At 59.0% G+C, this 27,960-nt stretch overlaps 1 protein-coding gene across 3 annotated transcripts; it reads left to right on the top strand.

The window, feature by feature from the left end:
• Nucleotides 1–263: 263 nt before the first annotated feature.
• ZXDC (ZXD family zinc finger C) lies at nt 264–27,945 on the top strand. 3 transcript variants are annotated; one of them, XM_082637187.1, is made up of 11 exons: nt 264–1,140; nt 3,320–3,472; nt 3,561–3,639; nt 4,659–4,789; nt 8,222–8,392; nt 11,043–11,692; nt 12,542–12,604; nt 13,198–13,282; nt 25,469–25,593; nt 26,335–26,433; nt 27,379–27,945. In XM_082637187.1, the coding sequence occupies exons 1-11, from the start codon at nt 285–287 to the stop codon at nt 27,463–27,465; spliced, it is 2,499 nt and encodes an 832-aa protein (XP_082493313.1). In that variant the 5' UTR covers nt 264–284; the 3' UTR covers nt 27,466–27,945. The 3 variants fall into 3 exon arrangements, with proteins under 3 accessions (XP_082493313.1, XP_082493314.1, XP_082493312.1); XM_082637188.1 differs by lacking the exon at nt 26,335–26,433; XM_082637186.1 differs by lacking the exon at nt 27,379–27,945 and having other exon boundaries at nt 25,469–26,440.
• Nucleotides 27,946–27,960: the final 15 nt, after the last annotated feature.

Raw genomic sequence — 27,960 nt, 5'->3', positions numbered from 1 at the left:
GTTCCGCCGCGCGAGCCGACCGGGAGCGTAACGCCAGCCTCTAGCGACCCACCCTGCACCGCCCACCGCGCGGAGCCCTGACGTCACGCGGCCCGGCAGGCCCCGCGCCCCGCCCGCCGCTCCGCGCACGCGCGCCTCGGGCCGGCTCCGGCGCGCGCCGGCCTGCGCTCCGCGCCGGGCTTTGGCGCCGACTCGCGTGCGTAGCGCACGGCGTCGCGCTCCTCGTGCGTGCGTGCGGGGTGGCGTTTCCGGCGAGGCGGTGGCTGGACGCGCAGCGGCCCAAGATGGACGCGCCGGCGGTGCTCGCTGCTGCGGCCCCGGCCCCACGCGGACCCCAGCTCGACGGCGGCCCCGGCCGGACCCGCAGAACCCCGGGCTCCGCGCACCGCCGGCTGCTACTGCTGCGGGACCCCGAGGACGGCGCGCAGGAGCCGCGGCGCGGGGAGGCCCGGCCGGCGGGCCCCGGCGGCGGCGACTCCTTCGTGGTGCTGCTGGAAGTGGCGCGCGGCGCGGCCGAAGCCCCGGGGCGGCGGGAGACCGAGCCCGAGCCCGGCGGCGCCGCGAGGCCGGCCGGCCGCCCTGCGCAGGTCCCCGGCGCCGCGCCCCTCGTGGGCCCCCGGGCCGCCGGCGGCCAGGACCTGCTGGTGCACCTGGAGCGCGGCGTCCTCACGCTGGCCGCGCGGTCCCGGCGTCCGCCGCCCGGCCAGGAGGCCGCCAACCCTGCAGGTGCCCGCCGCGCGTCCGCCGGTCCCGGGTACCGCTGCCCCGAGCCGCAGTGCGCGCTCGCCTTCGCCAAGAAGCACCAGCTCCAGGTGCACCTGCTGACGCACGGCGGCGGCCAGGGCCGGCGGCCCTTCAAGTGCCCGCTGGACGGCTGCGGCTGGGCCTTCACCACGTCGTACAAGCTCAAGCGACACTTGCAGTCGCACGACAAGCTGCGGCCTTTCGGCTGCCCGGTGGGCGGCTGCGGCAAGAAGTTCACCACCGTGTACAACCTCAGGGCGCACATGAAGGGCCACGAGCAGGAGAGCCTGTTCAAGTGCGAGGTGTGCGCCGAACGCTTCCCCACGCACGCCAAGCTCAGCTCGCACCAGCGCAGCCACTTCGAGCCGGAGCGGCCCTACAAGTGCGACTTTCCCGGTGAGCGGCGCCGGCGGGGCGGGGCGGGCCGCGCGGCGTCTCTTCTCCTCCCGCTCGGGGTCGCGGTGGCTCCCGAACCCCGCCTGGCTGCGAGGCTTGGGCAGCAGCTCGGAGAATCTCGGCGCCCTTCCCCGGCGGCTTCCGGTGAGCGAGGCCACCAGGCGTGTTCCCGGAGACGGGAGTTTGAGACAGGTGTCGTCACTTAGAAAAGCTCCGTCCGGCGTATAGGCGCGTTCCCCGGGCTGCAGGGACGCAGGGCTACGCGGCACAGGCGAGGCCTTAAGGTGCCGAGGGGATGTTGGCGGGGGTGCGGTGCATCCACTGTTGTGCCGTGGAAAGTGTTTCCTTCGGGCTTCACAGTTGCGTGAAGTTCTGAACGTCGTCCTTATCTTCAGACGGAGAGACTCTGGGCAGGTGGGTGCCGTGGGCGGAGGGGTCTTTCTCCGCTGTGAGTGCCCCTGAACTGTCCACCGGGATAGGCAGCTCTGGCTGCTGTCGGAGGGAGTGTGCCTCTGCACGAGAGGAGGTTCCCGCCTGGGAAGGAGGGGCTGCGGTGCGGGGGCCCCGCTGCAGAGCCAAGGCAGGGAATGGGGGCAGTGGGGCGGGCTGGGGGCAGGGTGCCCGAGGACCTCCCAGGTGTCCTTCCTTCAAAGAGAAGCGCGAGTGTGTGCCCGGCGACCCTGTTGATGCGTTACGGACGCGGAGTGCGCTGCTTAGGATGTATGTCGTGAAGTGTACTCACGTGTGGGAGTTTGAAAGGGCGGAAGAAGCTTCACATGTTACCAGGTTCCCGTGTTTTCTTCCCACGCGCCCTGGCCTGCCCTGTGCAACCCGTCTCCGTGGAGAGCATGGCTGCAGGCCACTGATCGCGAATGCTTGGTCCTGCATTCGGAATCTGACCGCGGTCTGCGGACCGCTCTCTCGTAAAAAGCTCAGGGCCATCCTTCTGAGCATAGTACCAGGAGGATGAGGGGTCCAGCCTGCTTCTGGGCACGGGGTCGCCCTGGGGGGTTGGAGGTGAATGGTACGCGGGGTGTTTGTTTGAGGTGGGCGGGAGCAGGAGAGGGACACGGTGAAGCTGCGTGAATGTTCCAGACCGGAGTGTCCGGAGGGGTGACCCAGGTACAGGCAGTGGGGCGCGGGGTCAGGAGGCTTGACTGTCGGTTGGGGGAGGCGCTTCTTGCTGAGGCAGAGGCTGACTCAGCCTGTTCAGGCCTCCCTGACGGAGTGTGAGAAGACGCCCAGGCCCGAAATACGGAGTGGCTGGGGCTGCCAGGCATAGACAGGTGTATGCCCGAGAGGAGGATTGTGAGGCATTTAGGAAGATCAGCGTTTCCCAGTGAAGTGTCGCTGTGAACAGTGGGGTTCCCTGGGCTGTCCTGCAGAGTGCTGCGTGCACCTGGCAGCACCGTAAAGGCTCTGAGAAGCGCTGCAGCGGAGACTCCTGGTAAGCATCTCGTAGCCTCGTGTTTGCTGCCCTGTTTGAGCACTGAACTTTCTGTCAGAGGAGAACTAGTGATGTGCACAGTCTGGTGGCTCAGCCGGGGTTGACGGTGCAGGTGGTGGAAAAAGGCCATGTGAGCGAAGATGACCCCAGTGACCCTTGACAGAGCAGGGAACTCCGAGGAAATGGACCAAAAGGAGAGAGAAGCTCGCTGCCAGAGGCCGGGCTGCCAGCTGCCAAGGACGTCCGGGAGGATGTTTACGAGGGTGGGGGATGTGGCCTCACTTCCACAGGTGAAAAAGTCTCAGGTGTTATTACTGCAGTCGTTTGCAGCCCTTCCAAGCTCAGCCCGACCAGACGGAATCTTGTTCCTTAGTCTCTGCTTTCTCTCGTTGGGTTTATGGTCTCACATGGGCAACCTGGGCAGTTGAGTTCCCACCATGTCCACAGGGTCTGAGCTATGGAACTGGGGGCAGTGCTGTGCTGGAGGACTTTCTCTTGATCTGGTGCTTTGTCTCCGGGTCACATGGGGACAGGTGGCCTGTGTGCACCCGTGGGCTGCCCTGAGCCACGCCTACTTTAGCTGCAAAGGTTTTCACTGTCTGGAGATGCTCCTTAGTCCTCCTCCTCCCCATCTGCCCCAGTGCACGCAGCGCCCTGGGGTGGTGACTGGTTTAGTTGTGTTCCGTGACTTGCGTCACGCCAGTGAGCGGGGTGTGTGTTTTCTCCGTTCAGGCTGCGAGAAGACGTTCATCACAGTGAGTGCCCTGTTCTCCCATAACCGGGCCCACTTCAGGGAACAAGAACTCTTTTCTTGCTCCTTTCCTGGATGCAGCAAACAGTATGACAAGGCCTGTCGTCTGAAAATCCACCTGAGAAGCCATACAGGTAACAAGCCGGGGACATCTGGACCCCATTTGCCGTCGGCGCAGCTCACATTTGTAATCATGTGGTGTGATTTTTTTTCCTTTCTAAGGCGAAAGACCTTTTATCTGTGATTCTGACAGTTGTGGCTGGACCTTCACCAGCATGTCTAAACTCCTAAGGCACAAAAGGTAATCTTTACATTTTGGTTGAATTATCAGTTTTGAAAACAGGTGAGTTGTTTGTTAGTAGTAGAAGCCTATGGATGCAATAATCTTTGGGTTTCTTTAAGTTATGAAAAACAAACCAACGTGGATAACTTGAAAATTCAGAAACCTCATAAGAAGAAAACCACACAGAATCTGATTACCCAAAATCAGTTTTTTCTGTGTGTACTTGATTTTAAGTTTAACTGGTGTACTTAGTATGCAATTTGATGTTTTAAAAAAATTAAGGCTATAGACTAAGCCTTCGTCGTGTTACAAACTTCCCGCGGTGGTGATGACGCCTTGGAGGACTGGGCCTCTGTGCAGGAGACACTCGGCGCCTGGCCTGTGTCCCTTGTTTGGCCTCTCAGCAGCTGTGACACTGAAGCTCTTGTTCTCCTGTTTTTGTTTTGTTTTATACATTTATTTATTTTTATTTAATTTATCTTTGGCTGCGTTGGGTCTTCGTTGCTGCACGCAGGCTTTCTCTAGTTGCGGCAAGCGGGGGCTTCTTATTGTGGTGGCTTCTCTTGTTGCGGAGCACGGGCTCTAGGTGCGCAGGCTTCAGTAGTTGCAGCCCATGGGCTCAGTAGTTGTGGCTCGCGGGCTTTAGAGCACAGGCTCAGTAGTTGTGGCGCATGGCCTTAGTTGCTCCGCGGCATGTGGGATCTTCCCAGACCGGGGATCGAACCAGTGTCCCCTGCATCGGCAGGCATATTTTTAACCGCTGTACCACCAGGGAAGCCCCTTGTTCTCCTGTTTTGCATTGGGAGCCAGAGAGGTTGGGTGGTTTGTCTGTACTTGCACAGTTGGGATCTGAGGTGTCTACTTAGCGAAAGACTGTGTGTACGTGAGGTGATGTCCCCTGCAGTGTGGACAGTCTGTGTGGGAGCGGGGTTGCTGAGCGGGGGAAGTGGCTTCATCAGGGTCTCGGGGAGGCTGCTGCTCCTGAATGGAACACTCTGCTTGGGAGTGGTCACTGCCCGTTGCTCTCTGTCCCGCAGGAAGCACGATGAGGACCGCCGCTTCCACTGCCCCGTCGAGGGCTGCGGGAAGTCGTTCACCAGGGCCGAGCACCTCAAGGGCCACAGCGTCACCCACCTGGGCACCAAGCCCTTCGCGTGTCCCGTGGAAGGTAGGTGTGAGCCGGCCCCATGGCCACCTGGACGCTATGCGTGGAAGTTGCTTTGAGGTGCGTCATGTCGGCTGCGGCGTGAGGTGGGCTCGGCTGGTTTTAGCCGGGGGCCGGGTCTTGGGAGCCGTGTGTCGGGAAGAGCAGATTCAGAGTCAGGCCGCGGAACTGGGCCCTGCGGGGGGCGCTCTGCTGAGTCCCCTCTGGGTTTGGTGGTTGTGAGGATCCACTGACAGAACGCGTGAAGAAAGCCCGTTTCGGCACGTGGCACGTGTCTCGGACTCAGTAGCCGTGGCTCCCCACGCTGTGACTGGACAGCAGCGAAGCCAGGCTGGCGTTTTAGAGGCACGATTCCGGGACGGCGGGACGGGGCCCTCGGGGTGTGCAGTTGAACCCTGGCTCCACCCTCCCCGAATCAGGGACCTCAGGCAAGGTTCTCTGGGCTTCAGTCTCCTCTCCTGGAGAAGGGGATACCAAAGACCCACGTGCAGCTGAGCAGTTTCTGGACTGTAGCCCAGGTGGTCCAATCAGACACAGACCCGCCTCTCCCCAGGGCTCCGGTTGGGGCCACAGGTACACAGCTGCCGTGCAGGGTGCTTGCCGCACAGAGGAGGTCACCCGGAGGGTTCTTGGGGTGGGGGAGTGGCTCCCAGTAGGCAGGGGCGGTGGAGGCAGAAGGGGCGGTGGAGGCAGAAGGGCCGGTGTGGGCAGCGGGCTCAGGGCTTTAGGCGGGGTAATGGGGCCACAGTGGAGGTTTAGGCTGCGTCTGGGGTCCTGGGCAGATGGGCCGGTGCCTGGGCAGGCAGTGGGAAGGGAGGGACGGCGTAGACGGCAGAGGCGGGAGTTAGAATGCATGGTGCCTGGCGAGGGTTCAGGAGCGGGTGCTGTGGAGGGGGTGGCGGCTGGGTCAGCGTCTCAGTTCAGACGGGGACCCGGGGCGCAGGCAGGAGGTGGGTGCGGACGCGCGGCGTTCCAGGTGCCCGCGGGCTTTGCCGGCAGATGCTCGGAGGCGGGGCAGGTGCTACTGGGGCCCGAGAAGCGGGCTGGGGGCGGGGCAGACCGCGCACGGCCGGGGCAGGTGCGGCGAAGGCGCCTGCGCGCGGCTCCCAGCCCTGCCTCTTCTCTGCTTCTGTCCCGTGGGGGTGGTGGGGGCCCAGCTGGTCAGGGGGTTTAATTAAGGGCTGAGAGGACATCAGTAACCGCCACCGCTGCCGGCAGGTCGCAGCAGCAGGCCTGCGGCCGAGCCCTGGGAACTGCCCCGCGTGCGGGTGGGCCAGCAGAGGGCGCCCCGGGAGGGGCCTGAGGAGGACGCGAGGGGCCAGGTGGGCTCTGGGCCAAGAGAAGACCCAGTTTGGGAAAGGAGGCAAGTGGGCCGGCGCGGGCAGCTGAGGGGCCGCGGGCGGCTGGCGAGGCCTGCGGGGGTGGGGGTGGGGCTAACCCCGGCGGCGGCGTTGGCGGGTGGGCGGGGCGAGGCGGGAGAGGCTGGTTCCCGCTTCCCTCCTCCTCGAGGGGATTGAGGGAAAGAGGAAGGGGCAGGGCTGGCGACGGAGGAGGGAGGGTTTTCCTTTGGCAACTGCGTCCTTGAGAGCGCTGCGCCGGTCTGGCGTAGAGGGTGACCGGCAGCGCGTGGTCGAGGGTGCGCGTTTCCAGGGAGTGGCGGTGAAGGCGGGTGGCGGAGGCACCCGGAACCCTTTTCACGTTTGCGGAGAGTTGATAGTTCTTGAGTCTGGATGACTTCGCCGTTTTCTCTGTTCTTGTAGGTGCTTGGAACATTCTTAATAAAAAGTTAAAAAGCCGCCCCTCCCCGCCTTCTCCGTGGTTGTAGCAGGAGGAGGAGAGGAGGGGGAGGGGAGCACGGCGGCGAGGGCGGCGGGGGCGTGTGTGTGGTGCGGCTTCTCTGGGCCTCCAGCCCGCGGTGGCGCCCACGGGAACGTGGGTGCGAGCCGAGCAGACTCCCGAGGAGCTGGGGTTTGCAGGGAAGTCTGTCTTCGACAAGTTGCTTCTGCCCGTCCCCTGGCGGGGTGGTGACTTGGTAGAAATGCGTGGGGCTGTGTGTGAATATCCTTAATCTGTAAAGCGGTAACACGAGTCTCAATAGATTACGTTGTAATTAGGAAAACGTAGTCGTTGACACACATGAAAAAGTGGGCATACTTCTGATCATCAAAGGGAATACAAATTAAAATGATACCTGTCTTGTTCCCTGTTGGATTCGCAAGTATCTCTACAAGTAGAAAGCAGCACGGTGGACGTCCCTGGGGTGGTCGAGCCCGCCCTCGGGAAGGCCGTGCGGTAGGCGACCGTGTGATCAGCCTGGACGTCTCTGGGAGGGTCCCAGCTGGGAGGGGGTGTGGAGCACAGCACCCGTGGCGACAGGGCCCCCGGGGGCAAGACCAGAGATGCCTCTTCTCTGTTGTGTTTCCCAAGTGCCCTGTCCTGAGCCTCACCTGGCAGCGGGTGTGAACTTTTGTTTGACAGTGAAGTCAGTTCAGAACTGCCCTCCGGGGCAGCAGAGCCCTCACTGCCATGGCGTGTCCTCTGTGCGTAGCCTCTTCTCTGGCAACAGCCCTCCTCCGGCCCCCAGCGACCCCGTCGCCTTCCCTGACGTGCTGTTGCGTGACAGCGCTGGGGCGTCCTTCCTGGGCGTCGTGAGTACCGTGGAGGCCCCGCTTTACGGAAGGGGTCGAGACGGCCGTACGCGGGTGGGGCCGGTCCTGCAGCTCCCCACAGCCTGGCCTGGCAGCCCCTCGGCCGTACCTCCTTGCTGTGGTGGCCACGCCGCCCGGCACCTCGGACGTAACCTACCTCCTGGGACCTTCCCTCCTCGGGGTGGCGCTCTCCTCTGCTTCCGGAACGCTGGGTGGCCCGACCCCGGGCTTCAGTCGCCTATGTTAGGACAGCTGGCTGCTTATGTGTCCCTACCTACCAGGTGATGAGCTTGTGGCCGTCAGGAACTCCTCTTCCCTCCTGTGACCCTGCCGTGCCGAGCTCCAGCGGTGGGCCGTCGGGGCGTGGAGGGGTGTGGCTGTATCTCTGGGTCTGCCTGTTTCCCTCTGCCCCGGGCGCGTGTCTGCTCTGCGGACGTGGGCAGGGCCAGCTCCGGGCTCCCCTCCTGCCTCTGATTCCCGGCCATCTGCTCGGCCCTTCTGGGCAGCAGCTTCTCAGGGGCGAAATGAGAGGAAGTGGTGGGTCTGTGGGGTGGTCTCCAGCCCCAGATGTCACGGGGTCGCAGGTTTTCTTCCAGTAGCAGCTTAATGGAGGCGGTCAGCCTGACTTGTGCAGGTCACGCGTCCTGCCTGCGGCCGATGCGGGACTTCAGGCCTCCTCGTGATGCTGCCTGAGGGCGCTTGCCGGGGGCAGAGCGGGGCCGTGCCCTGTCTGGGTGCTGCCGGGACGGGGACCCTCAGGCTAACACGCGTCCCTCTCTCTGCCCAGGGTGCTGTGCCAGGTTCTCCGCGCGGAGCAGCCTCTACATTCACTCCAAGAAGCACCTGCAGGACGTGGCCGCTCCGAAAACCAGGTGCCCGGTGTCCAGCTGCCACAGGCTCTTTGCTTCCAAGCACAGCGTGAAGGCGCACGTGATCAGACAGCACCAGCGGCACCCAGGTCGGCCCCGCTCACGGCCCTGAGGGCGCCCAGGGTCCACTGGACGCGTGTCAGGGACACGGCGCAAATCGCTGCCTCCTCGGCTCCCAGCCCAGGGACCGCAGCCGGCCTGCTGTGTGGCCTCGTGGCCTCTCTTCTGCCACTTCCTGCCTCTGACCCTCTCACCCGCCCTTGTCTCTGAGGGGCTTCCACAGGGTTGGCCTTCGTAGCCTGGCCTTCTGAGTCTCTCCTTGTGACCTTGTCCTGTGTTCCAAGCCTGCCCCCCATTGCATCCGACGCCTTCAGCTCCTCCTGTCCACCCCGGTGCCTGGGAGAGTCCTTGGCGACAGGACAGAGCTGTTTCCGGATGTTCTGGGGGCAGAGTGCGGACCACGGCGAGCCCAGAGGGGCGACTCGGCACACGGACCTGGCCGTCCTGCTACCTGGGGGCCTGGGACTGAGAATCCCGCCCCGTGCACCGGCCCCTGGGCGGGCTTGAGGGTCTGGGTGGCCCAGCGGCTGCCTCTCCCTAGAGCCGTCCCAGCACTGTGCTCTGCGGCCCGGCAGGCCTGCTGCTCCTGGCAGGGCCTGGAGGGTGAAGTACTAGCTGTAGTTACCTGAGCAGCTGCTTCCAGGCCCTGCTCAGTGCCACCTTTGTGACAGGCCTGCCCAGCCTCAGGCATAGCCACTTCCCTGCTGTGATCCTGGGAGGGGCACCAGTATGTGAAGCACGTGTTGGGCAGGTGATGGGGGGGTGGTCCCAGGCCCTGCATTTATGCTGTGACATGGTCTCATGTCAGCTAGGTGATCAGGGGTGTGTGTCCCAGGCCTGGCGTTTACGGTGTGGTACGGTCTCTTGTCGGGTAGGTGACTGGGGTGCATCCCAAGCCTCACATTTATGATCTGACGTGGTCTTGTGTGGGGTAGGTGACTGGGGGGTGGCCCAGGCCTGGCATTTATGATGTGACGTGGTCTCGTGTCAGGTGTGTGACGGGCTCCCAGGCTTGCCTCCTGATAAAGGTGCCTGGGAGCATCTGTTTATCGTGGACGGACTCTGCCAGGCCCTGAATTGGCTGTTTGCGTCCCCGTCACGTTGGTCCGGGGTGGGGCTCACATTGGCAAGAAAGTGCTGGAGTGAGGTCATGGTGTGGCCTAATGCTGGATGCTCTGTATTAATGTTTGTTTAATGATTTTTGAATGTTTGGCCCTTGCACGTTGGCAGGTCTCCAGTAAATATGTGTGGAATCAGTAAAATGCTAAATAGGAAATTTATGAGCACACTGGCATGTATTTGCCTGGATTATTATTGATTTTTTCATAGGGAGGTGAATCATCAAGGTTATCAGGGAAACTTGAAAAAGAGACATGTTTCCATCTTTCATTACTTCAGAGAGTCACTGCCCTTTCAGAATGTTTCCTTGGTACCAGATGATTATTGAAGCAACGATAGATTGATCCAGTTCTCAAACTTTGAAGTAATATGACAGCTGCAGATGATATATTCTGAATTTGGTTGTCGTTTATTTACTTTTGGAGGGGTGGCGTCTAGAGTAGATTTCTTTCATCGGTTCACGGTAGAAGCATCCTAGGCACTTTGACGTGGGGTCCACAGCTGGACAGTGTGAGCTTGGGATTAGCTCAGGGTTGGGAGGGAGGGATGGTGCCAGGCCTGGGAGCGCCTTTCCCTCTGGCCGGGCCTGGGTGTCGGAGGCCGCAGGAGAGGGGCAGTCAGGCCTCGTTTGGCAGCTGTGCCCCAGTTCTCTGTGCTTCCACTTTCCTGTTTGCTTGGTGCCTGGTGAGCCCTAGGATTGGGTGTTCTTGTGTATGAACCCCCAACTTGAACATTCATTGAAACTTTTTTACAGGATTTTAGTGTTCATTATTCTCCCAAGGGTAATCTGATTACTTAAAATCTTAATTGAATAACAAATAATCAAGTATTGGGAGAGCGCTGCGTGCGGCAGCAATTAAGTGAACGAGGGCAGCTTGTTGAGGGCCAGGCCCTGTGTCTGCCGCTGAGGGGCACAGACTCTGGGACCCGCAGTGGGGGCAGTGGAGCCTGGCAATGGAGCAGCTCCATCCAGGAGGCCACAGCCAGGCCTGCAGAGTGTGGTGTCTGACGTGCGCTCTCCGCAGCTCCCTGGGGGCGCCGTGCTCCAGCCCAGAGGCAGGCAGCCGGCAGGCTAGATTACCCCCACTGTCCATCCCTGCCCTTGCGCCCTCTCCTTCTGGAGAAGCTGCTTGTCACGAAGTGGGCAGAGAGCTGGATGGGACGTGGACCCACATGGCTGACGCCAGAAATGTCAGGGAGCCGGGGTTCAGCGTGGCCTGAGGCCTGCAGGTGTCTGCTCCGCCAGAGTGCCTCGTCTCCTAGGGTGGCTGCTCGTGGTGGAGTGAGCTCAGGGTTTGAAGCCAGCAGGGCTTGGGTTCGAGTCTCGCCTGTTCCGTCACTGGGCGGTGTGACTTTGGGGAGCGTCATCGACCCAGGTCGCGCCCGCCGTATGGGGAGATGCCTGTGGGCTCGAGGCTCTGGGCAGCGTGGACAGGGCGCCGGGCGTGTCCCCCACAGTGCCTTGCTGCAGAGCGTGGCCGCCTGCTCACGTCTTGAGCACACACAGAGCTCCCTGGGCTCTGAGGGCCTGAGGTCACCAGAGGGTTCCTTCCTTTTCAGACCTCTTCCCTCCGCGGGGAGCTCCAAGCGCGCTCGCGCCCAGCAGTGACCTCAGCAGCCCCAGCCAGAGTGCGTTCAGCAGCGTGGACCTGGCGGTCCTCTTCTCCGACACGCCTGGCGACAGCGGTGGTGCCCCCAGGACCTCTGACGAGGCGCTGCGCACTGGAATCCTGACTGTCGACGTGACTTCTGTGAGCGCCTCTCTCGGGGGGGGCCTCCCTGCCAGTCAGGCTGCCTCAGGGCCCAGGGGCCCCCTAGTCTTGGTGGCCCACAATGACGTCCCACTGGGCCCGGACAGGCCCGTCGTTCTTGGGACGGCAGCCACGGTTCTCCAGCAGGGCGGCCTCGCTGCAGGTGACATGCAGGCCGTGGACGCAGGGGCGCTGGGCTGTCTGGTGGCTCTGCCCGTGAAGAGTTTGAGTCGGGACCCCCAGGCTTTGACCTCTGCGAGCGGCCCCCAGGGAGACAGCGGTGCCCCGGAGCTGCTGGTTCCCATCAAAGTGGAACCGGACTCGGCCCCTGACCCCGACGCCGTCAGACCGCAGGCGTGGAGCGGAGGGGCACCGCGGCCTGTGGAGTCCAGCCCTGCAGAGGATCTCGGAGCTCGGAAAGACGCGGGACTCGGTGCGGGGACCGGCGGCTTCTACTTGGTATGAAGTGCTCTGTTCGGTCATGTCTCGCACCCGTCGTGCGGTGTTCTGGATTAATCTACGTGCAGACGTTTCTTAGGGGTTTGCGAAAGGATGGAACTCCCGCCTGCAAGTCTGGAAATCTGAGTTCCAATCTCGAGTCTGGAACGGACTAGTTTTTATGACCTTGAGCAAATCACTTAACGTGTCTGAGCCTTAAATTCTCACTTATTTCTAAAATGAGGGGCTTTGGCTACATGATTTCTAAGGTCTTTTCGAGTTCCGTGATCTGGTGATAACCTGTCTTTTCTTGAGAAAACGGGTATTTCATAATGTTGAAACGTTTTGCGTTTGAGCTTATCACGTAATAGCAGATCCTCAGACGGAGTCGTGGCCAAGAGGAATTGTGACATCAACTGTCTCTTAAGGCTTAATGGAAACTAAAACCATGCAAAAATGTTTAATTTGAATGAACAACAACAAAAAAAGGGAGTGGTCTGGGAGCCTTTGTCTCTGGAGGGTTATAAGAGCACTTCTCCAATTGTGAGGCTTGGCAGTTAATATATTTTAACTTATATTTATGTCAGTTATACATTTAATATAATTTAAAGTAATTTAATCAGAGATTCTTAAGAGAATTTTTTTCTCAGCCTCAGGTGGGAGTGGTCAAGTAGGTTTTTCTTTGTGGTGCAGGTTAAATTTGATGGTGATGTTTATATTCAGAAAGTTAAATCTTATTTTACCGTGATATAAAGAAAAGTTACTGCTTTGAATCAGCGTTCTCTGTGAGGGATGCGGCAGTGGCCGAGGGCTGGCGGAGCACGAGACTGACCCTGACCCTGACCCTGACCCTGTCCGTTCTCTCGCTAGCTGTGTGACGTGGGCCAGCCTGGCATCTGTGAGCCCAGAAGGCGCGTGGTGAAGGGGCCGCAGGTACGCCCGAGCCTCTCTCTGTGGGGACGAGGGTTCCACCGTGTTCTCGCAGTGCGTCCACAGGGGTGTGGCACTCCCAGTCCCGTGTGCGTACGTCAGGTCCCTCGGTAAACGCCCGGGTTCAGTGATGCACCTTACTGCTCTGCTTTGCCGGGTGAGACCCTGAGTGGAGCGCCTGCCCTGAGCAGCCTCCGTGGGGCACACGGCCTGGGCCCCCGGGGTGGCCAAGCGGGCGTGGTGTGACATGTCCTGAAACCCGGGGAGGGGCCGCAGTCAGTGAGTCCTGGTCACTGAGGGCACCGGTTCTGTGTTCAGACAGCAGAGTGGTCTGCAGTTCACTCTAAGATGGTTTCTGTGTAAAGTATTTTACTATGTTTTAGACTTTGAAGGAATAAACTTTGCTACTCTGGATAATAAAATCACGTATATGGTTCCAACTCAGACTCCGTGCAGCCGTCGCTGTCACTGGATGTGGCTTCTCTGAGCCTTTGCTAGGGTCTGTTGAGGAAGCAGACCCCGCGCTCAGTAGGTCCCCCGCTCCCCTCCCTCTAATGTTTGGGCCCCGTGACTGATACGCTTTTCTTTGGTCTCAGGAAGGTGGGGGCTCAGCAAGAACTGATTCCCGAGCCATTCAACTAGCCAAGGAAAAAAAGCAGAGAGGAGCTGGGAGCCACACAGGTGAGGCTGTGTGCGGGGAGGGGGCCGGCCGCGTCTCGTGGAGCCCCGCAGGGGGCACGTGGTGCTCTGGATCCCCAGCGCAGGAACGCTTCTGATTTTAAAGTGTCGGCATCTTGTTTGAATTTTTAAAAAACACTGAGTGGACCAGACAGGACCTGATAGTGTGTGACCTCCTCCATCCATCCTGAAAGTGCGATGGTGGGCACAGTGCTTAAGGGACACTGTAGTCAGGCCTTTTGTGAAGCAGACGCTGAATTCTTCAAATAGCATTATTTTGTAGATTTCATTGTATAAAAATGTTTATCTAAAATACATTTTAAAATATCGAAAGGCATGTAGGGTTAGCAGTATACTACCTTGCATCTTCTTAACGTGACAGCGTCTTCCTTCACGTAACGGTAGCGCCCTCCTCTCTGGGGCGGTAAACAGTGCCCCCCGGTGAGCGTGGGCCCTGTCAGCGTTCGCTGTGCTGAGGAGGGCCAGCCCTGCGGTTCCCGAAGGCCGGGGCGGGGGAGCTTCAGAGGTGGCCGTGGCAGGTGGTGGCGTCCACGAGGGCACAGTTGGTGAGGGGCCGGGGCCTCAGCTCTGTGGAAGTGGAGCTGCTCGGGGGCGGCATCTGTAGAGACAGTTTTGTTTTCATTGTTTTTGTAATATTTCAGCGTTACCTTTTTAAAAACAAGGACACTTAAAAACACGCCAGGCACTGCCATCGCTTCTTTAGGAGTTGGCAGTACGTGTTTCCTTAAAGTCGGTATCCAGCCAGCGTTCCCACTGTCAGTCGTTTCAGATGCCATGAATGTTTTTATACCTGTTTATCCTAATCACCCAAGTAAGGCCCGTATTTCCTGTTGGTTGGTGCGTGTCTGGGGTCTCTTTCACATTCGTAGCCCCGCCTGTGTGTGTGTGCGCGCGTGTGCTGGAGGCTGGGCAGTTTGCCTCGTCGGGTTGCGGGTCTCGCGCTTCAGGGTAACAGGTCACTCTGTCTCCGTGTTTCCTGTAAACCAGTCTCTCTGGCTGGAGGCTTTGCTCTGACTCGACTTAGAGTCTGTGGGGCCCTGATGGCCGGCCCAGCCGCGGACGCCCAGGGTCTGGACTGTTAGGCTGCAGGAGGATGCTGATGTCTTGCCCATTTTAAGCTAGAATACTTTTGCTATACAGGAAAGTCAGCAGAAGTGTCTAAACTTTTCTCTTAATCAGTTTTCAAAATAACGAGCTAGCTGGTTTCTTTGCATCCTCCAGGGGTGGTCAGGGTACTTTATACGCTCACTGACTGTCGACTTTGAAGGGAAATAGAAATCTGGAACCTGTCCAGCACGCAGCCTTCACACATGGACGCAGGAGGAGAGTTTCTTCTTGGGGTGTGTAGGCTCACCTATGCTCACCTTTGCCCCACGTGACCTTGAAAGCCCTTTGTGTCCCGTAACAGCCAAGAGGTAGAGGAAGATAAATAAGAGACCCACAGCCCCTTTTCCAGAGCCCTCGGGGCCAGCTGTGTGTTTCCCTCGACCCTTTACTTGGTGGCCTTTTAGACTTGCGGAAACACGCTTCCACGTGTGTTGTCCCCAGCTGTGGTGCCCTCCACCCAGCCTCCCCCGTGTGGACGTGTTCCGAGATTACGTGTGTCCACAAAGCTGGGGAAGGACTGGGACATGGGCCACTGATGGGCTTGGACCTCACGTGCGCGTGACGGTCCCCTAGGACCCTCTTCTGCCCAGGGTCCTGGGTTAGACCCTCGGCCTCTTCCTCTGCGTCTGCTCCTCCACCTTCCAGATGCTCCTGTCGAGATGCTGGTCCTTCAGTCCAGGGCGTCGCTCCCTTTGGGTCTGTCTGGTGCTTTCTCTCTTTTTCTTTTCTTTTCTTTTTTTTTTTGCGGTACGCGGGCCTCTCACTGCTGTGGCCTCTTCCGTTGTGGAGCACAGGCTCCGGGCGCGCAGGCTCAGCGGCCATGGCTCACGGGCCCAGCCGCTCCGCGGCATGTGGGATCTTCCCGGACCGGGGCACGAACCCGTGTCTCCTGCATCGGCAGGCGGACTCTCAACCACTGCGCCACCAGTGAAGCCCTGGTGCTTTCTCTTGATTGGACCAAGGTTGTGTGTTTTGGGGGGCCCAAAGTGAGGTGCCCTTGTCCCTGCATCTTGTCGGGGTCCATGTGGTCAACTTACTAGGGCAAAGCTGACATTGGCCCCTTGGTTAAGGTGGGGTCTGCTGTGTCCTCCATGGTGAAGTTCCTGCTTTTCCCTTTGTAGTGATAAATGTGTCTCTTTTGAGGTGGCTACTTTGGGCTGGAGTGCAGACCTGCAGGATTACCCCACTCTCACACCACCAGCAAGTGTGAGGGTCCCTGTGACTCTCTGGGTTCACAAATTCTCTAGAAGGGCTCAGAACCCATGGTTCTGGATTATCGCAGCAAAGGGACACACAGTACAGTTGGCTGCAGGCAGAGGACACTCCCAGTGAAGCTACCAGCCGCCCTGTCCCTGGTGCTGTGGTCACTGCTGACAGCCCCACCCCCTCCGGAGGCCGAGATGCCCCTGTGGCCCAAGGCTGCCACCCCGAGCCGCATGGTCAAACTGTCTGAAGGGGCCTGTCCGCCAGGTGGCGCGTTCCAGAGGCCTCGAGACTCCTTCCCGGGGGCTGGGCGATGGGGCAAGGCTAGCCCGGGCCCACGCTGCGCTAGGTCTGATCTCACCCACCCGCTTGTCCCGCGTGTGAGGACAGCTTGGCCTGAGCTGTCGTTACTGTGGCGGTCTAACGGTGATTCTCCACTTCCCTCCTCCTGTGCGTGTCTTAATTAGAATGTTCTGGACGGAAGAGTTGTCCCTCCTCGCCCCTGTCCGTTCAGTCAGTGACATCGGCTCAGGCTCACAGACGTTGACTGTGTCTGTCAGCGACATGCAGCCAGTGCTGGGTTACAGTCGATACCATCCGTGTGGAGTTTGCTGCTCCAGTTGTTCCACCTTTGGCCACTGGCGGCTCTTCTGGTTGGACTCTTATGCCCTCCTGCCAGGCCCCGTCGTGGTTCTTGGGGGGCACTCCCCTCACTGGCTGGCACCACCAGGCACAGCCCCGGAGCAGCCGCTTCTCGGGGTGCCCGTCCCGCTCTGGGCGCGGGTGGTGCCGCTGCCTGTTGCCCCGGGACGCCCGGCGGGCGTGAACCCACGCTGCTGTGCTTCGGACTCAGAGCGTGTTGCGTTTTAGGGTGGGAGTGTGGCGCACACATTCCGTATTGCTCACCACGCCTGGTTCTGGTGTTGGCTTTTCAGTGAAACGCATTCACTTAAGTGAGTCAGGAAGTCTGTAAACTGTCTTCACGCGCTTCCGGGTCGCGTGTTGCTGCTACATTCTTTTTGGCACCGAACTTGGGAGAAACCTGGGTTTGGGGACTTCCTGGGTTTCGGGGTGTGGTGTATAGGTCCAAGAGCAGAGAAGCTGCAGGAGCAGGCCTGCTGGTGGAGGCGAGTCGTGTAGACGCTGGCTTCGCCGTGTCGCCGCGGTTCAGTGCGGCGCGCCCATTGGTTCGTAGGGAATGCGTAGTCTGAACGATTTGAAAAGCGGACATAGGGTCTAAAATCCAAGACTGTTCCCATTGGGTTGCTATTGAGTGCTGAGGCTCCCCCCTCAAACCAGGAGTATTTTCTCAACGTAAAAGAGAAACGTTTATTCTTGAAGCCGACAGTTAGCAAAATAAGCTTCAAAAAAAAAAAGCACCCAACTTGAGAACTGTCAACGGGTGTGCGCTCTCTGCTCCTTAAGGGCAGGAAAGGCAGGCAGGCACGGTGCCCCCTGGAGGAGGTGTAGCCAGCAGAGCACACACGTCTGTGTGAGGGTGAAAACGTACATGAGTGGGACTCCCCCACTGTTTTAACTGAGGCAGAAAGCAAAACCCCAACCGCACGATGTCCAGGAGAGACATATTGTGGACAGAAGTATTTAGAAGGTTAAAATTAAGACAAGATAAAGCAAAACAAAAAACAAAAATTACAAAGCAGGGGTTAATACTAATATCAGAAGCATAGAATTCAGAGAAAAACAATTGGGGCAGAGAAGGCTTTTCCTGTTTTGGTTGCTGTTCACACATGATCAACAGTCTTACCATGATTTGTGACCGTTTATATGAATATTTATATGAAAACTTATAGTAGCGAACAACATGAAGTAAACACAGATGGAACTCCAGGAGAATTGGATAAAAACCTAGCAGTATTGGAGTTTGTTAATTTAATTATTTGCAGAATAAGCAGAAAAAATAAAGATGTAAAATATGTTTACAGTGGGATTAGTAAAGTTTTAGTAGATTCTACTCCGTGACAGTGGAATATTTATATAAATTAAACTGAACAAATTAGGCGTCAGGAAAACCATAGCAAAGTCTAGGAAAAAGCAGCTCGGTAGTACATGTTTTTGACCGTAATGTGGTAAAACACAGTAATAATCATTTGGAAAACAAAAGAAAACTTAGTAAAAACTCTTGGGTGAAAGAAGAAATAGGAGCTGGTTAGAGACTTCCAGGAGGAGCAGGTGGCCATGTGGTGGCGTGAACTTGATCAGGCAGCCTCTCGGGCCCCAGCCTTCTCTGTAAAACAGGCAGAAGAGCACCTGCTGAGGTTCCCGAGGGCCTGAGGGTTCCCTGGAGGGGCTGGGGGTTCCCGAGGGGCTGCGCTGGGCTGAGGCGGGTGCAGTGCCTGCAGCCCTGGAAGGTTGGCGGTGGTGGTTCTGTGTGGGAGGGGTGGGTGCGCCGAGCAGGGCGCCTTCCTCTTGAACAAGGAGGAGGGGCTGAGTCTTTCAAGACGGAAACAGAACAGACTAAGATGAGTCAGAAATCCTGATTTTGACCCTTAAGTGTGAAAACCTACTCAGATTTTTAAAAAAATCTGTGTGGGCCAAACAGAGCAGCCTTAAGTGGGTACAGCTCCCGGGCTGCCATTTGCTACGTCAGTCTGAGCAATTTTACAAAGGATACAAGGGAAGCGTAAGTGAATTCCACAGATTCAGCGCAAAGTAAATAGAGATCCTCTGTACCACGTGATTGCAAGTTGGAGTCCTTGCAACAAGATGCGTGGTGTTCCAAGAGGACAGAAATCATCATCACTCAGAAACCAGCGTTGGACGCCGTGGTTGGAGTGAGTGTTTCTGGGGCTGAGCTGTGGGCGGGTCGGCTCCTGGTGGAGGCGGGTCAGCTCCCTGCCGAGGGGCCGTGGGAATGGGAATCGCCCACGGCCTGGGCGTCTCCAGGATGGTGACTTCTGAAAATAGAACACCGCTCCCCAGAAAACACACCTGGGGGTCGGCAGCACGTTTGGTCCGCTGTCCCCCAGCGGGTTAGGCAGCCTGAGGTGATTGCGGTGGGAAGTCTGCTACTCAGGCCTCACAGTGAAGGGTCCCTGAGGAGCGGCACTGTCTTCTCAACAGATCCTCTCTTTATTCTAAAAATTGGTTTCTGTTCCTGATGGAAATAGGAATGGAAGAAAGGTTCTGTAGCCAGAAGCCAACCCCACCCTCGCGGTGGGTCACCAGAGGTGTCCTGCTTGGACTCACCGCCGTCGTCCCCTCATGTCAGTGTTGTCCCAGAGCTTCTGGCCCTTGAAATAAACTGAGGAACGAGCAAGACCTGCAGGGAGGGCATAGACAGTGACTCAGAGGAGAGAACCCGGAAGGATCCCCCGGAAAGTGATGGGGCTGAGATGGTACCCAAGTGCCCCGTTTCAGCCGCAGGAGTGCCCTTTGTGGCCGCAGCTTGGAGGAAGGACAGTGGAGAAGGCACCCTTCACAAGGAGGACATTTCCCAAGTGGGCGGGACCTGAAAGGGAGGGGCCAGAAGGGGCCTGAGGTGCTGCGGGGAGGAGGCTCCTGCGATCACAGCAATCGAGGAAGATGGTGAGTCAGGAGGGGTGCGAGCAGCCCGAGGAGCCGGTCCCCGATGCTTCGCAGGCTCATGTAGGGCAGAGGCCTCGCGTGGACACACGCGGGCGACGGGCAGTCCTGGCGGGGCCCGGGTCCGAGGGGGTGCGTTCAGCACGGGCCCTTTGTCCAGAGCAGCTGGCTGGGAGCGTTTTGGGAACGAGCTTGGAGCCAGCAGGAGGCCAGGCCGCTTGGGGCCTCTGGGTCAGTGTCAGAACTGGGCTCCCATGAGGGCGTGATTAGAAGAGGGACGTGGTATTTTCTAAAGGGTTGTTCCACCTGTTCTTGTGAAAATAAACCACAGGGACACGGAGCAGGCAAGGGGAGCAGGGGGCTTCTTGGGGTCCTCCCACCGACGTCAGCGCGGTGCCCCGGGCAGGCGGGGCCGGGCCGCTGAGCACACGCTCTGACAAGCGGCGAGGGCAGCTCTGCCCGTTCTGTGAGTGCGTGAGGGCCTCCGGGGACCGTGCGACCCAGGCAGGATGCAGCCTGGGCGGGGCGCGGGGCTGGAGAGCCTGCAGGGAAGGCTGTGGGTGTCGCTGGGTGCTCCTGCTAGAGGCTCTGTAAGGCTGTGGGAGCAGATTAAGGAGGGTAGCGGGCGGGGCTGTGTGTGTTTCAGGCCCCGGCTTTGCGGTTGGGCGGAGGACTCGGTCTGCATAGACCGCCCCCTCCACCGGCCCTGGGCCTGGCTGGCCGTGCGCCCGGCAGGCCTGCGCGGTGGACGGCCCTGGCTCACTCTGGGGGTCCATCCACCTTTCTGGGTGGGTCCTCACCTTGCCCTTCCCAGCGGGACCTGCTTGGCCTTCCCGTGCTGGGAGGTGGGCAGGAGGAGGGGACCAGGACCTTGCTCGCGCTGTGTTCCCTGGCCCGTTTCTGCGGGGCGGCCCTGCCGTGGCTCTGGCCCCGTGTGCTGTCCCCCTCCTGGACTTCGGGGTGGCAGTGCCCTCCTGAGGTGCTGCCCAGGAGCTGTGCCTTAGCGCACCGCCACCCACGTCCCTCTTGCCTGCATGGAGCCCCTCTGGGTGCCACACCACAGCGTCCCTGCGTGTCACTGGGCCCCGACCGACCCCCAGCGAGAAGCACCTCTGAGGGGCAGTGATGTTGCGGCTGCTTCTGTGACCGCAGACCTCGCTGAGGGCCCCTCGGTGTTGGCAGGGTGCCCCTGCTCCCTCATCAGCGCGTGTGGGCGTGGGCTCGTCTGTACGTCTCTGGGAACATGCACACCTGTACTCGGCGCACGGCCAGCACGGGTGCCCCGTCCCGCCCGGCGTCCCACAGAGTTCCTCGTAGACGAGGGCCGGTCCTGGGCCCTGCGTCCTGGGCTCCCCCGACCCCGTTCCCTCTCCACGTCCTCACGGCAGCCTGAGGCGTGGCTACTGACGCCCCATTTTCTGGGTAGCAACCTGAGGGGGACGGACCCCACAGTGCAGGCTGCAAAGCCTTCAGGGGCCTGGCGGCACCGCGTCGCACGCGGGAAGGCCGTGTCTCACCGACCGCGAGTGTGGCGGACGCGGCGCGCCCAGACGACGGCCCCTCTCGGGGTGGGGGTGGGGGGTCAGGTGGGCGCTGTCGTGCCCTCGCCGATGCCAAACAAGGCAGTTGATAAACGTCTTTTTGGCTGGTTTTTAAAAATCATAAACCTTCATCCTGAGGAAGCAGACAGATTTCCCTAATAAGCAAGTCGGACTGTCAGCGTCGTTTCCCATCACAGTGGGGAAGACACAGCGGGGCAGCGGCGCAGGGGCGCCGGGCACATCTGTGGAAGGTCGGTGGGGGGCGGCTGCGTGGGGAGAAGGGCGGTCGCTTCCCGACGACGGTCACAGACCCACGGGAACTGACTCCAGTCGTGAGAAATACGAGGGGAGGAGGGGTAGCTGACTGCACAGGGAACGTGCAGATACCAGATCGTAGCTTTTCTGTTAGAATAATCAGGAAAAAAGGAATGAACGATCTCACTCACGATGGCGTTAACAGGAACAAGGTGTCTCGGGACCCCCAGTGACAAGGACGCCCGGCCTGGATGAGGCCTGCTCAGGGCCTCCCCATACCTGGCTCGAAACGCTGTGCCTCTAGTGTTGATTGACGTCTTCTATTCAGTTCCTTGGAAATCCCAAAGGAACTTAAAGCCCCCGTCAGGCTTCAGTTCCTGTGGAAGATGAACTTGGTGAGACTCCTGGTGCGTCTTGAGGAAAGAGAGATGGTGGGAGGGCCCTGGGGGCCTGCGGCGGGCTGGCCCGTGGGACGCTGGGCGCAGAGCAGAGCGTGGGGTCCGTGAGTGGCTCTGGTGACGCTGGCTTAGTCGGGGAGAAAGGAAGTGGCTGCTTGCTTGGCCTGTGCTCCACCGCCCTGGGAGACCACGTTCTGCGTTTTGATGGTAGTCGTTTTCCATGTGGATGAGCTGCCCGTGTGTCCTTATCTGGAAGAAGTGATACAGTACCCTGGTCTTTCCTGTTAGTAACGTACATGTCTCTCCTTGTGAACGATCTGTTTTTATAGCGCATCTTCTCGACAGCTGTGTAGGACTGAACACGTCAGTGAATTCGGCCCCAGTGCCTCTGCGTCCGTGCTGTGTCCTGTCGGATCGCCTTCCTTGCAGAATGGAGGGAGCGGTCCTGCAGTTTCTTGCTGTGTCTGTGGCTCCGACGGGGACCCCCAGTGGCGAGTGACCCTGTGGTCCCCCTGCCCGCTGGGCGTGGAGGGCAGGTTCTGTGGCGCAGGGCTGTGCTTGCGAGGGCCTCGCGGTGGAGCTGGGGTGGGCGCGCACGTGGTCCGAGCCGGGTCTGTGCTGCCGGCCTCACCTGGTCTCGCTGGGCCCTGGGAGGGGAGCTGGGGGTCCCATAGTTCACGGACGGGCCAGGGGTCTGGCGTGCAGTGTGGAGTCCAGCTCACCCTGCCGTCTGAGGCCCAAAGAGGATGGGCCTTTGAGGTCTGCTTAGTGGACACGTATCTGCTGCTGGATTTACTCTCCTGTCCCCCCCTTAAAGTCACCCTGCACAGATCAGCTTTGTGGATAAATGTGGAGAATGCTCAGTTCAGTGTGAAGACTGCCTGCCTGGTAAGAGTTTGTGGATTTCCGCCATGGAAAAGGAAGTTTGGTTTTTCTTTTGATCGGCTTATTAATTAAGTGAGTCACGTTATGTTTAGCGCCGCGGCATCTTTTACTGGTGAGGACTCGGGGCCACATGGTCGTCGTGTGCTCCATGTGGCGACCCTCGGTTTGCGTTTGCGTGCCTTCAGGCATCCGCAGACGGACTTCTCCGTCACGCTCAGGCGTGGGGTTAATTTTTGGCCGTCTTGAGTGTCGATGACACAGTACCCGATGGCACAGTCTGTCATTTGGGGTCGTGTAACAGAACACCCACCGCGATGGCTCGAGCAGGGAGTCTGGGCAACGCCCGCCCCGTGGGGGTCAGGGTCCCCTCCTCGTGCTCTGCCTGGGTCTTGGGCGTGAGAGGGGCCTGGGGGGCCCCAACCTCCTTGCGTTCTCTACTGGCGTCAAGTCGGGGGCCACTGCAGGCTCTCCTACCGCTTTCCCTCCACAGGCGCCCGCTGTGTCTCCACCAGCCTCACCACGCCCCTCGGGAGGGTGCGGAACAGGCCGGGGTCTTCCCGAGCCCCTCGGCCAGGCCCCGTGGGTTGGTCCAGGGACGAGCCCTGTACAGGTGGACGTGGCCAGTTCGCCCGCCCACCCTCCGGCAGGCCTCCCAGGGGCGCGTGTCGACGTGCTTGGAGTTGGGGCGTGTGGTGGGCCCATGGGGGGCGCACTTCCCCGGAGACCCTCAGCTTCCCAGCCCCCGCTGCTGCCGCGAGACGAGCTGCTGGAGGAGAGGATCCAGGAAGGCCGGGCGGCACAGGTGCCCGCACGGGGGCCGCTTTCAGCTGCGGGCCTCCTGTCCCGGGCGAGAGAGAGCCTTCATGCCAGCGGCAGCGATTCCTGTAAATGTAGCCATGGGGTCTGTGGGGTCACCAGATTCCCAGACACTGGATTGAAGGTACACGTTGAAAAGAGGACCTACGTGATTTCTTTCAGGTTAAGTGTGCTGATACAGTAGTTAAAGCTGACTCCGCTTGGTCTTATTAACAGTGATATTCTAGTTACTCGCTTTTTAGCAGTGTGGACCTGTCTTCCATTAAGTATGAAGGAAATGCGGAGTTGTGATGTGTAGAAAAAATTAGTGGGGTTTATTTCTGATTTGTACATGTGATTTTTACTTAATTTCCCCCTAGTTGAATAGCATACGTGCCCACATTCACGAATGAAAGCAAAGCTTTGATCATAGCTCTCGTTTTACAGATAACTTAGAGCGCAACCCACACAGCTGGCACTGAGTCATTACAGCGTAATAAGGAGAAATGGCTCCGATTCATCTCATCTTTATGCTATACGACTACATAATGAATATTAGAATTACATCATTTAAATCTTGCCTACTTTTAAAACTGACTTCAAAAGATGCATTATTTGGTGCCTTCCTTAATTTACTCCATAGTGCTTTCATGATATTCCTTGAAGCGTGTCTTGGTATGTTCATTTGGATTAAAAAATGAAGTCGGACCCTTTAGCAGAGTAAGGCTGACCGTGTTACATGGGCTTTGTCCAACATAAACGAGCTGAATCTTCAGCTGCACAGTTGGGATGAAACTAAAGCACATGAGCATTTTATTAAAACATTTTTTTTTTTTTTTTTTCTGTACGCGGGCCTCTCACTGCTGTGGCCTCTCCCGTTGCGGAGCACAGGCTCCGGACACACAGGCTCCGCGGCCATGGCTCGCGGGCCCAGCCGCTCCGCGGCATGTGGGATCTTCCGGGATCGGGGCACGAACCCGTGTCCCCTGCATCGGCAGGCGGACTCTCAACCACTGCGCCACCAGGGAAGCCCTAAAACATTTTTTTAATTGGCAAAAATGTATGTTTACCAGTCTCAGTGCTCACACAGACACGAGCCACCTGGGAGCAGGCCGGCAGTGCACTCCTCTGGATGCATTTTTCAGTGTAATTTTCCTTTTAATATTTTATAATTATCAAAGTTTAATGTCTTATTTTGACTGGGTTTGCATTTCTGATAATTACAGTGGTAACTCATTTTTTCAGATGATGAATGTTCACTTCTAGAAAGTATATTTAAGAAAACTTTAAAAATAAGTAAAATTTCAATTTATGTGCAGATTTGTATCGCGGGGAAATATATGAGGGTGATAAAAGACTTCAAAGCATAACAATGATTCAGGTAAAATTCCAGAGGTGGCTGGAACAGCACAGGCCCCAGGAGGACAGGGGGGACATCGAATTCCTCCCTGTTGAAGGGGAGGGAGTGAGTCCTGCTGGGAGCAGCAGGGGCGTCAGGCACCTGGGGCAGGCAGAGAACTGGGGCTGGACCCAGAGGACACACACGGAGGGGAGTCGGCAGTGAGACCCCGGGGATGGGGCCCGCAGGCTGGCTCGTCGGGCAGCAGAGCCAACCGTGCACGTCAGAAGGGAGACAGAACCTAAATAGCCGGCCAGCCTCTCGTCGTTTTCATCTTTAACTTGAGGTCAATTAGACGTTTTCTGGAAGTAGCAAGTCGTTCAGTCTCACTTGTTCTTCTGGCGTTGTTTAATTCAACAGCACTTAATGGGTGCTTTTATTAAGTGAGCTCGTATGCTGCTCACCGTAAGGTTGTCTTTGTGAGGCCGTTCCCGTGCCTGTGTCTGCCCAGCAGTGACAGCGCCTCCACCCCTGGGTGCTCGCTGGCCGCTGGGCTCGGTCCTGCGCCCTGAGCACATCCGCGTGGCCCATCCTCCCTGCACTCTGCGGTGGAAGGCCGGGGCCAGAGCTCAGCGCACCTGTCCAGGGTCAGGGGGAGTTGGTGGTGGAACCAGGGCTGAATCCAGGGTTCCTGTGTCAAAAAAAACCCTTTCTGGGTGTTAGGATGTTTTCTTTCTTCTTTGTGCTTAATTTTTTTATAAAAGCATGTTGTTATGAAACCAAGAAAGTGATAATTTTTGCGAAGGAAGCTGGACAGAAAGAGCCATTTAGCAGGTGCTGAGGTGCCGGCAGGGGGGCGCCGGGGGGATGCAGCCGGCTTCCCTCCCTTCTTTTTCCGTGAGCTTGGTCGTACTCCGTGTGTCAGGGACCCCACGTGCCCCAGGCTTCGAGGGTGAGGAGGAGTCCACCCTCGAGGACGGCGTGGCCTGAGCCGTCTGTGCGGAAGACGGGCGAGCCTTGCTCAGCTTCGAAGCGGAGGCCTGGTCTCGGCCTCTTCCCTCTGGCTGAGCGGCCGTGCGTCTGGGGGCCTTGTGTGTTTCAGGAGCCGCGGGGCCCGCACTGAGCACGGGGGAAGGTGACGTCCATGCCGGCCCGGGAGCCTGGCTGTGGGGCAGCCTCGCAGTGCCTGGCATGGCTCTGCCATGCGTCCAGCTCCAGCTGCCGCAGGTAAGAGCCCGTGAGCTGTCCCGCCCCGTCCTGCACCCCTCCTGTCCGTCACCCCACTGTGTCCACACTTCCCCTCGGGCAGGATTCGCATTCCCCGTGTCCAGCTCCCCTGCAGCCTGCCCTCTGCACTCCGTCCCGCTCCTGCCCGAGGTCCCGTGGCCGCACCGCAGACAACGGGCAGTGCATCTGGCTCCTGTGCTCCTGGGTCCCCCGGCCTTAGCTTCTCTCCTCACGGGGCCGGGTGAAGGCAGCGTGCTCATCCTGTGCCAGGATGCACCCGGAGGAGGTGGCCTGTGTGGAAATGGTGCTGAGCTTGCTTCTCTCTTATTTTCTCTGCCGCACTGAGCCCCTCAGGGCAGGGCCAGCCACCTCTTGGGCTGCGCCCGGGCCAGCGGGGACCTGCAGCTGCGGCTGCTCCCACCTCCGTGGCTCTAGGGACACGGTCACCTTCAGCCTCGCTTTCCAGGGGCTGGAAGACGACTTGGAAGGGTTTTGGGAGAGAAGAGGTTTAAACGCTGAGGATGTGTAGCTCTGACCCCGCCTCTTTGAGCACCTCTGTGTACTTGGCTCTCGGGCCACGGGGCCACACAGCTGGGCCTCGAGCTGGGCTCGGGGGAGGGCTCTGGTCACTGCTGGGCCTCAGGCCGCCCCTGGAAGGCGGGTGCGCTGGTTCTGCTGCGTCTCAAGGTAGCGGGACTCCTCGGGCCAAGGTGACTGAGCCGTGTGCGGTTGCCTTCCCAGGATGACCCCTCAGGGCACGTGGTCTTCCCGTTGGCGCCCAGCCCGCAGCCTCCCGTCTCCCAACCCCTGCTTGCTGCCGTGCCCGTCTACGTCCTCCAGGTCTGGATGCCCCTTTGCTCTTTGGGTTTGTTGAGACTCGCGAAGCTTCCGGCCCCCTGAGGCTTCTCCCTGAGGTGGCCTTGCGTGGGACTCGCTGGGTGGGTTGCCAGGGTGTTTTTCCACATTGTGGAAGAGGTGGGTAAGGGATCAAGACATAAAAGGTGGACCGTACAGCTGGGATTCACTCATCACGGTAGATGGGGTGGAATTTAATACGGTCTTCAAGGGTCATACGTTGAGAATTGTGGAAGTTGGGCTGGCCAGATTTTATTTAGCCTGTGGGGAAATAGGCTAAGCTGAGTATGGGTGGCAGTGGATAATTGAGATTTGGGTATAAAATAATGATGTAGCTTATCCAATTTCAAACGTGTATGTAAGAAACAAACAGTAATTTTGGTTTTCTTACGTTCAAATTGGGCTGTTCGACATTTTCCGTAACATTAGAAGTGAATGTTGAACGGAGCACAGGGTGGGGGGTGAACTGGAGGGCGTGCGGTCACAGCGTCCGGAAGGCCTCACGGCCGTCCCCTCCATCCATCGGGCGTTCCTCATCTCAGGGTCGTGTACAAGTGAGCAGGGGGTCGCTGTGGCCTGGAACCTAGTGCTGACAGCTATTCCCTGCAGGCGGCGGGCCGGGCGGTGGTGGTGCGGCCATGTGGCTGGAGCCCGTCCGCGCTGCAGCTCGTGACTGGGAGTGGGGGGCGCTCCCGGAGCGAGTGGGAAGGGTCAAAGGTCAGGGAGGACAGTCCCCTCTCTGAGGAAACCCAGAGCAGAGGACTGAGTTCACCTTTGCTTAGTTTTGTTGATACTAAAATGTTTTCCTTCAAGGAACATATGCTTAAAATAGGGGGAAAACGAGTGTTTTCAACTAAGGGAGGCCAGGGGCGTGTGGGGGCCTGCGCTGTGCTGCGGTTGCCGAGCTCACCGCTGTGCTTGGTTTCGCAGGAGGTGCTCCCTGCAGCTGGAGGGGCCGCTGGGCCCGGGGACATGTGGAGCTCGGGCAGCACGGTCGGCCTGTGGGCCCTGCAGTGAAACCAGCTCTGCCTGGGCCGAGGGCGCCACTTGGAAGGCTGGCCTCGTTCTTCAGAGACTCTGGGTACATTTTCGCAAGTGTTTTTCTTACGTTTTATCAGGGACCCGTTTGGGGCCGTACCATCCTCTCAGGGCAGAGCGTGCCTTTTCTCGCTCGGCTGTGCACGCAGCCTGCATCTGCCTGAGCTTGCTGTGTTTAGAAACGGCCGTCTAGGGAAGAGGACGGAGCCTCCGCGGTGGCCCGACGGGGCTTCAGCACTGGGCGCAGCGTCTGGCTGAGAGCGAACAGGCTGTCCCCGCCCTCGGTGGGGGTCGCGGTTGAGCTGGGGTGGCACCGGGTCTAGTGGCCCAGGTGGCCTGGTGTCAGGGGAACGTGATGGGTGACGAGGCCCCCAGGCCCTGTCACAGCCCCTGCACAGACCAGAGAGTTAAACCTTTTAAAGTGATTTTTCCGAGTTCTGTATTTGGGTAGTAACATCTAATGGCAATTGGACA

Source organism: Mesoplodon mirus (assembly GCF_964341445.2).
Source record: "Mesoplodon mirus genome assembly, chromosome: 12".
NCBI lineage: Eukaryota > Metazoa > Chordata > Mammalia > Artiodactyla > Ziphiidae > Mesoplodon > Mesoplodon mirus.
The sequence above is the reverse complement of the archived record's forward strand: the minus strand, read 5'-3'. Positions and strand labels throughout refer to the sequence as shown.

Coding starts and splice junctions, on each gene's coding strand:
- ZXDC (XM_082637186.1), top strand. CDS start 285: ATGGACGCGCCGGCGGTGCTCGCTGCTGCGGCCCCGGCCCCACGCGGA. Junction 8,393..11,042: donor ACAGCACCAGCGGCACCCAG/GTCGGCCCCGCT, acceptor CTTCCTTTTCAG/ACCTCTTCCCTCCGCGGGGA. Junction 13,283..25,468: donor AGGAGCTGGGAGCCACACAG/GTGAGGCTGTGT, acceptor TGTGTGTTTCAG/GAGCCGCGGGGCCCGCACTG.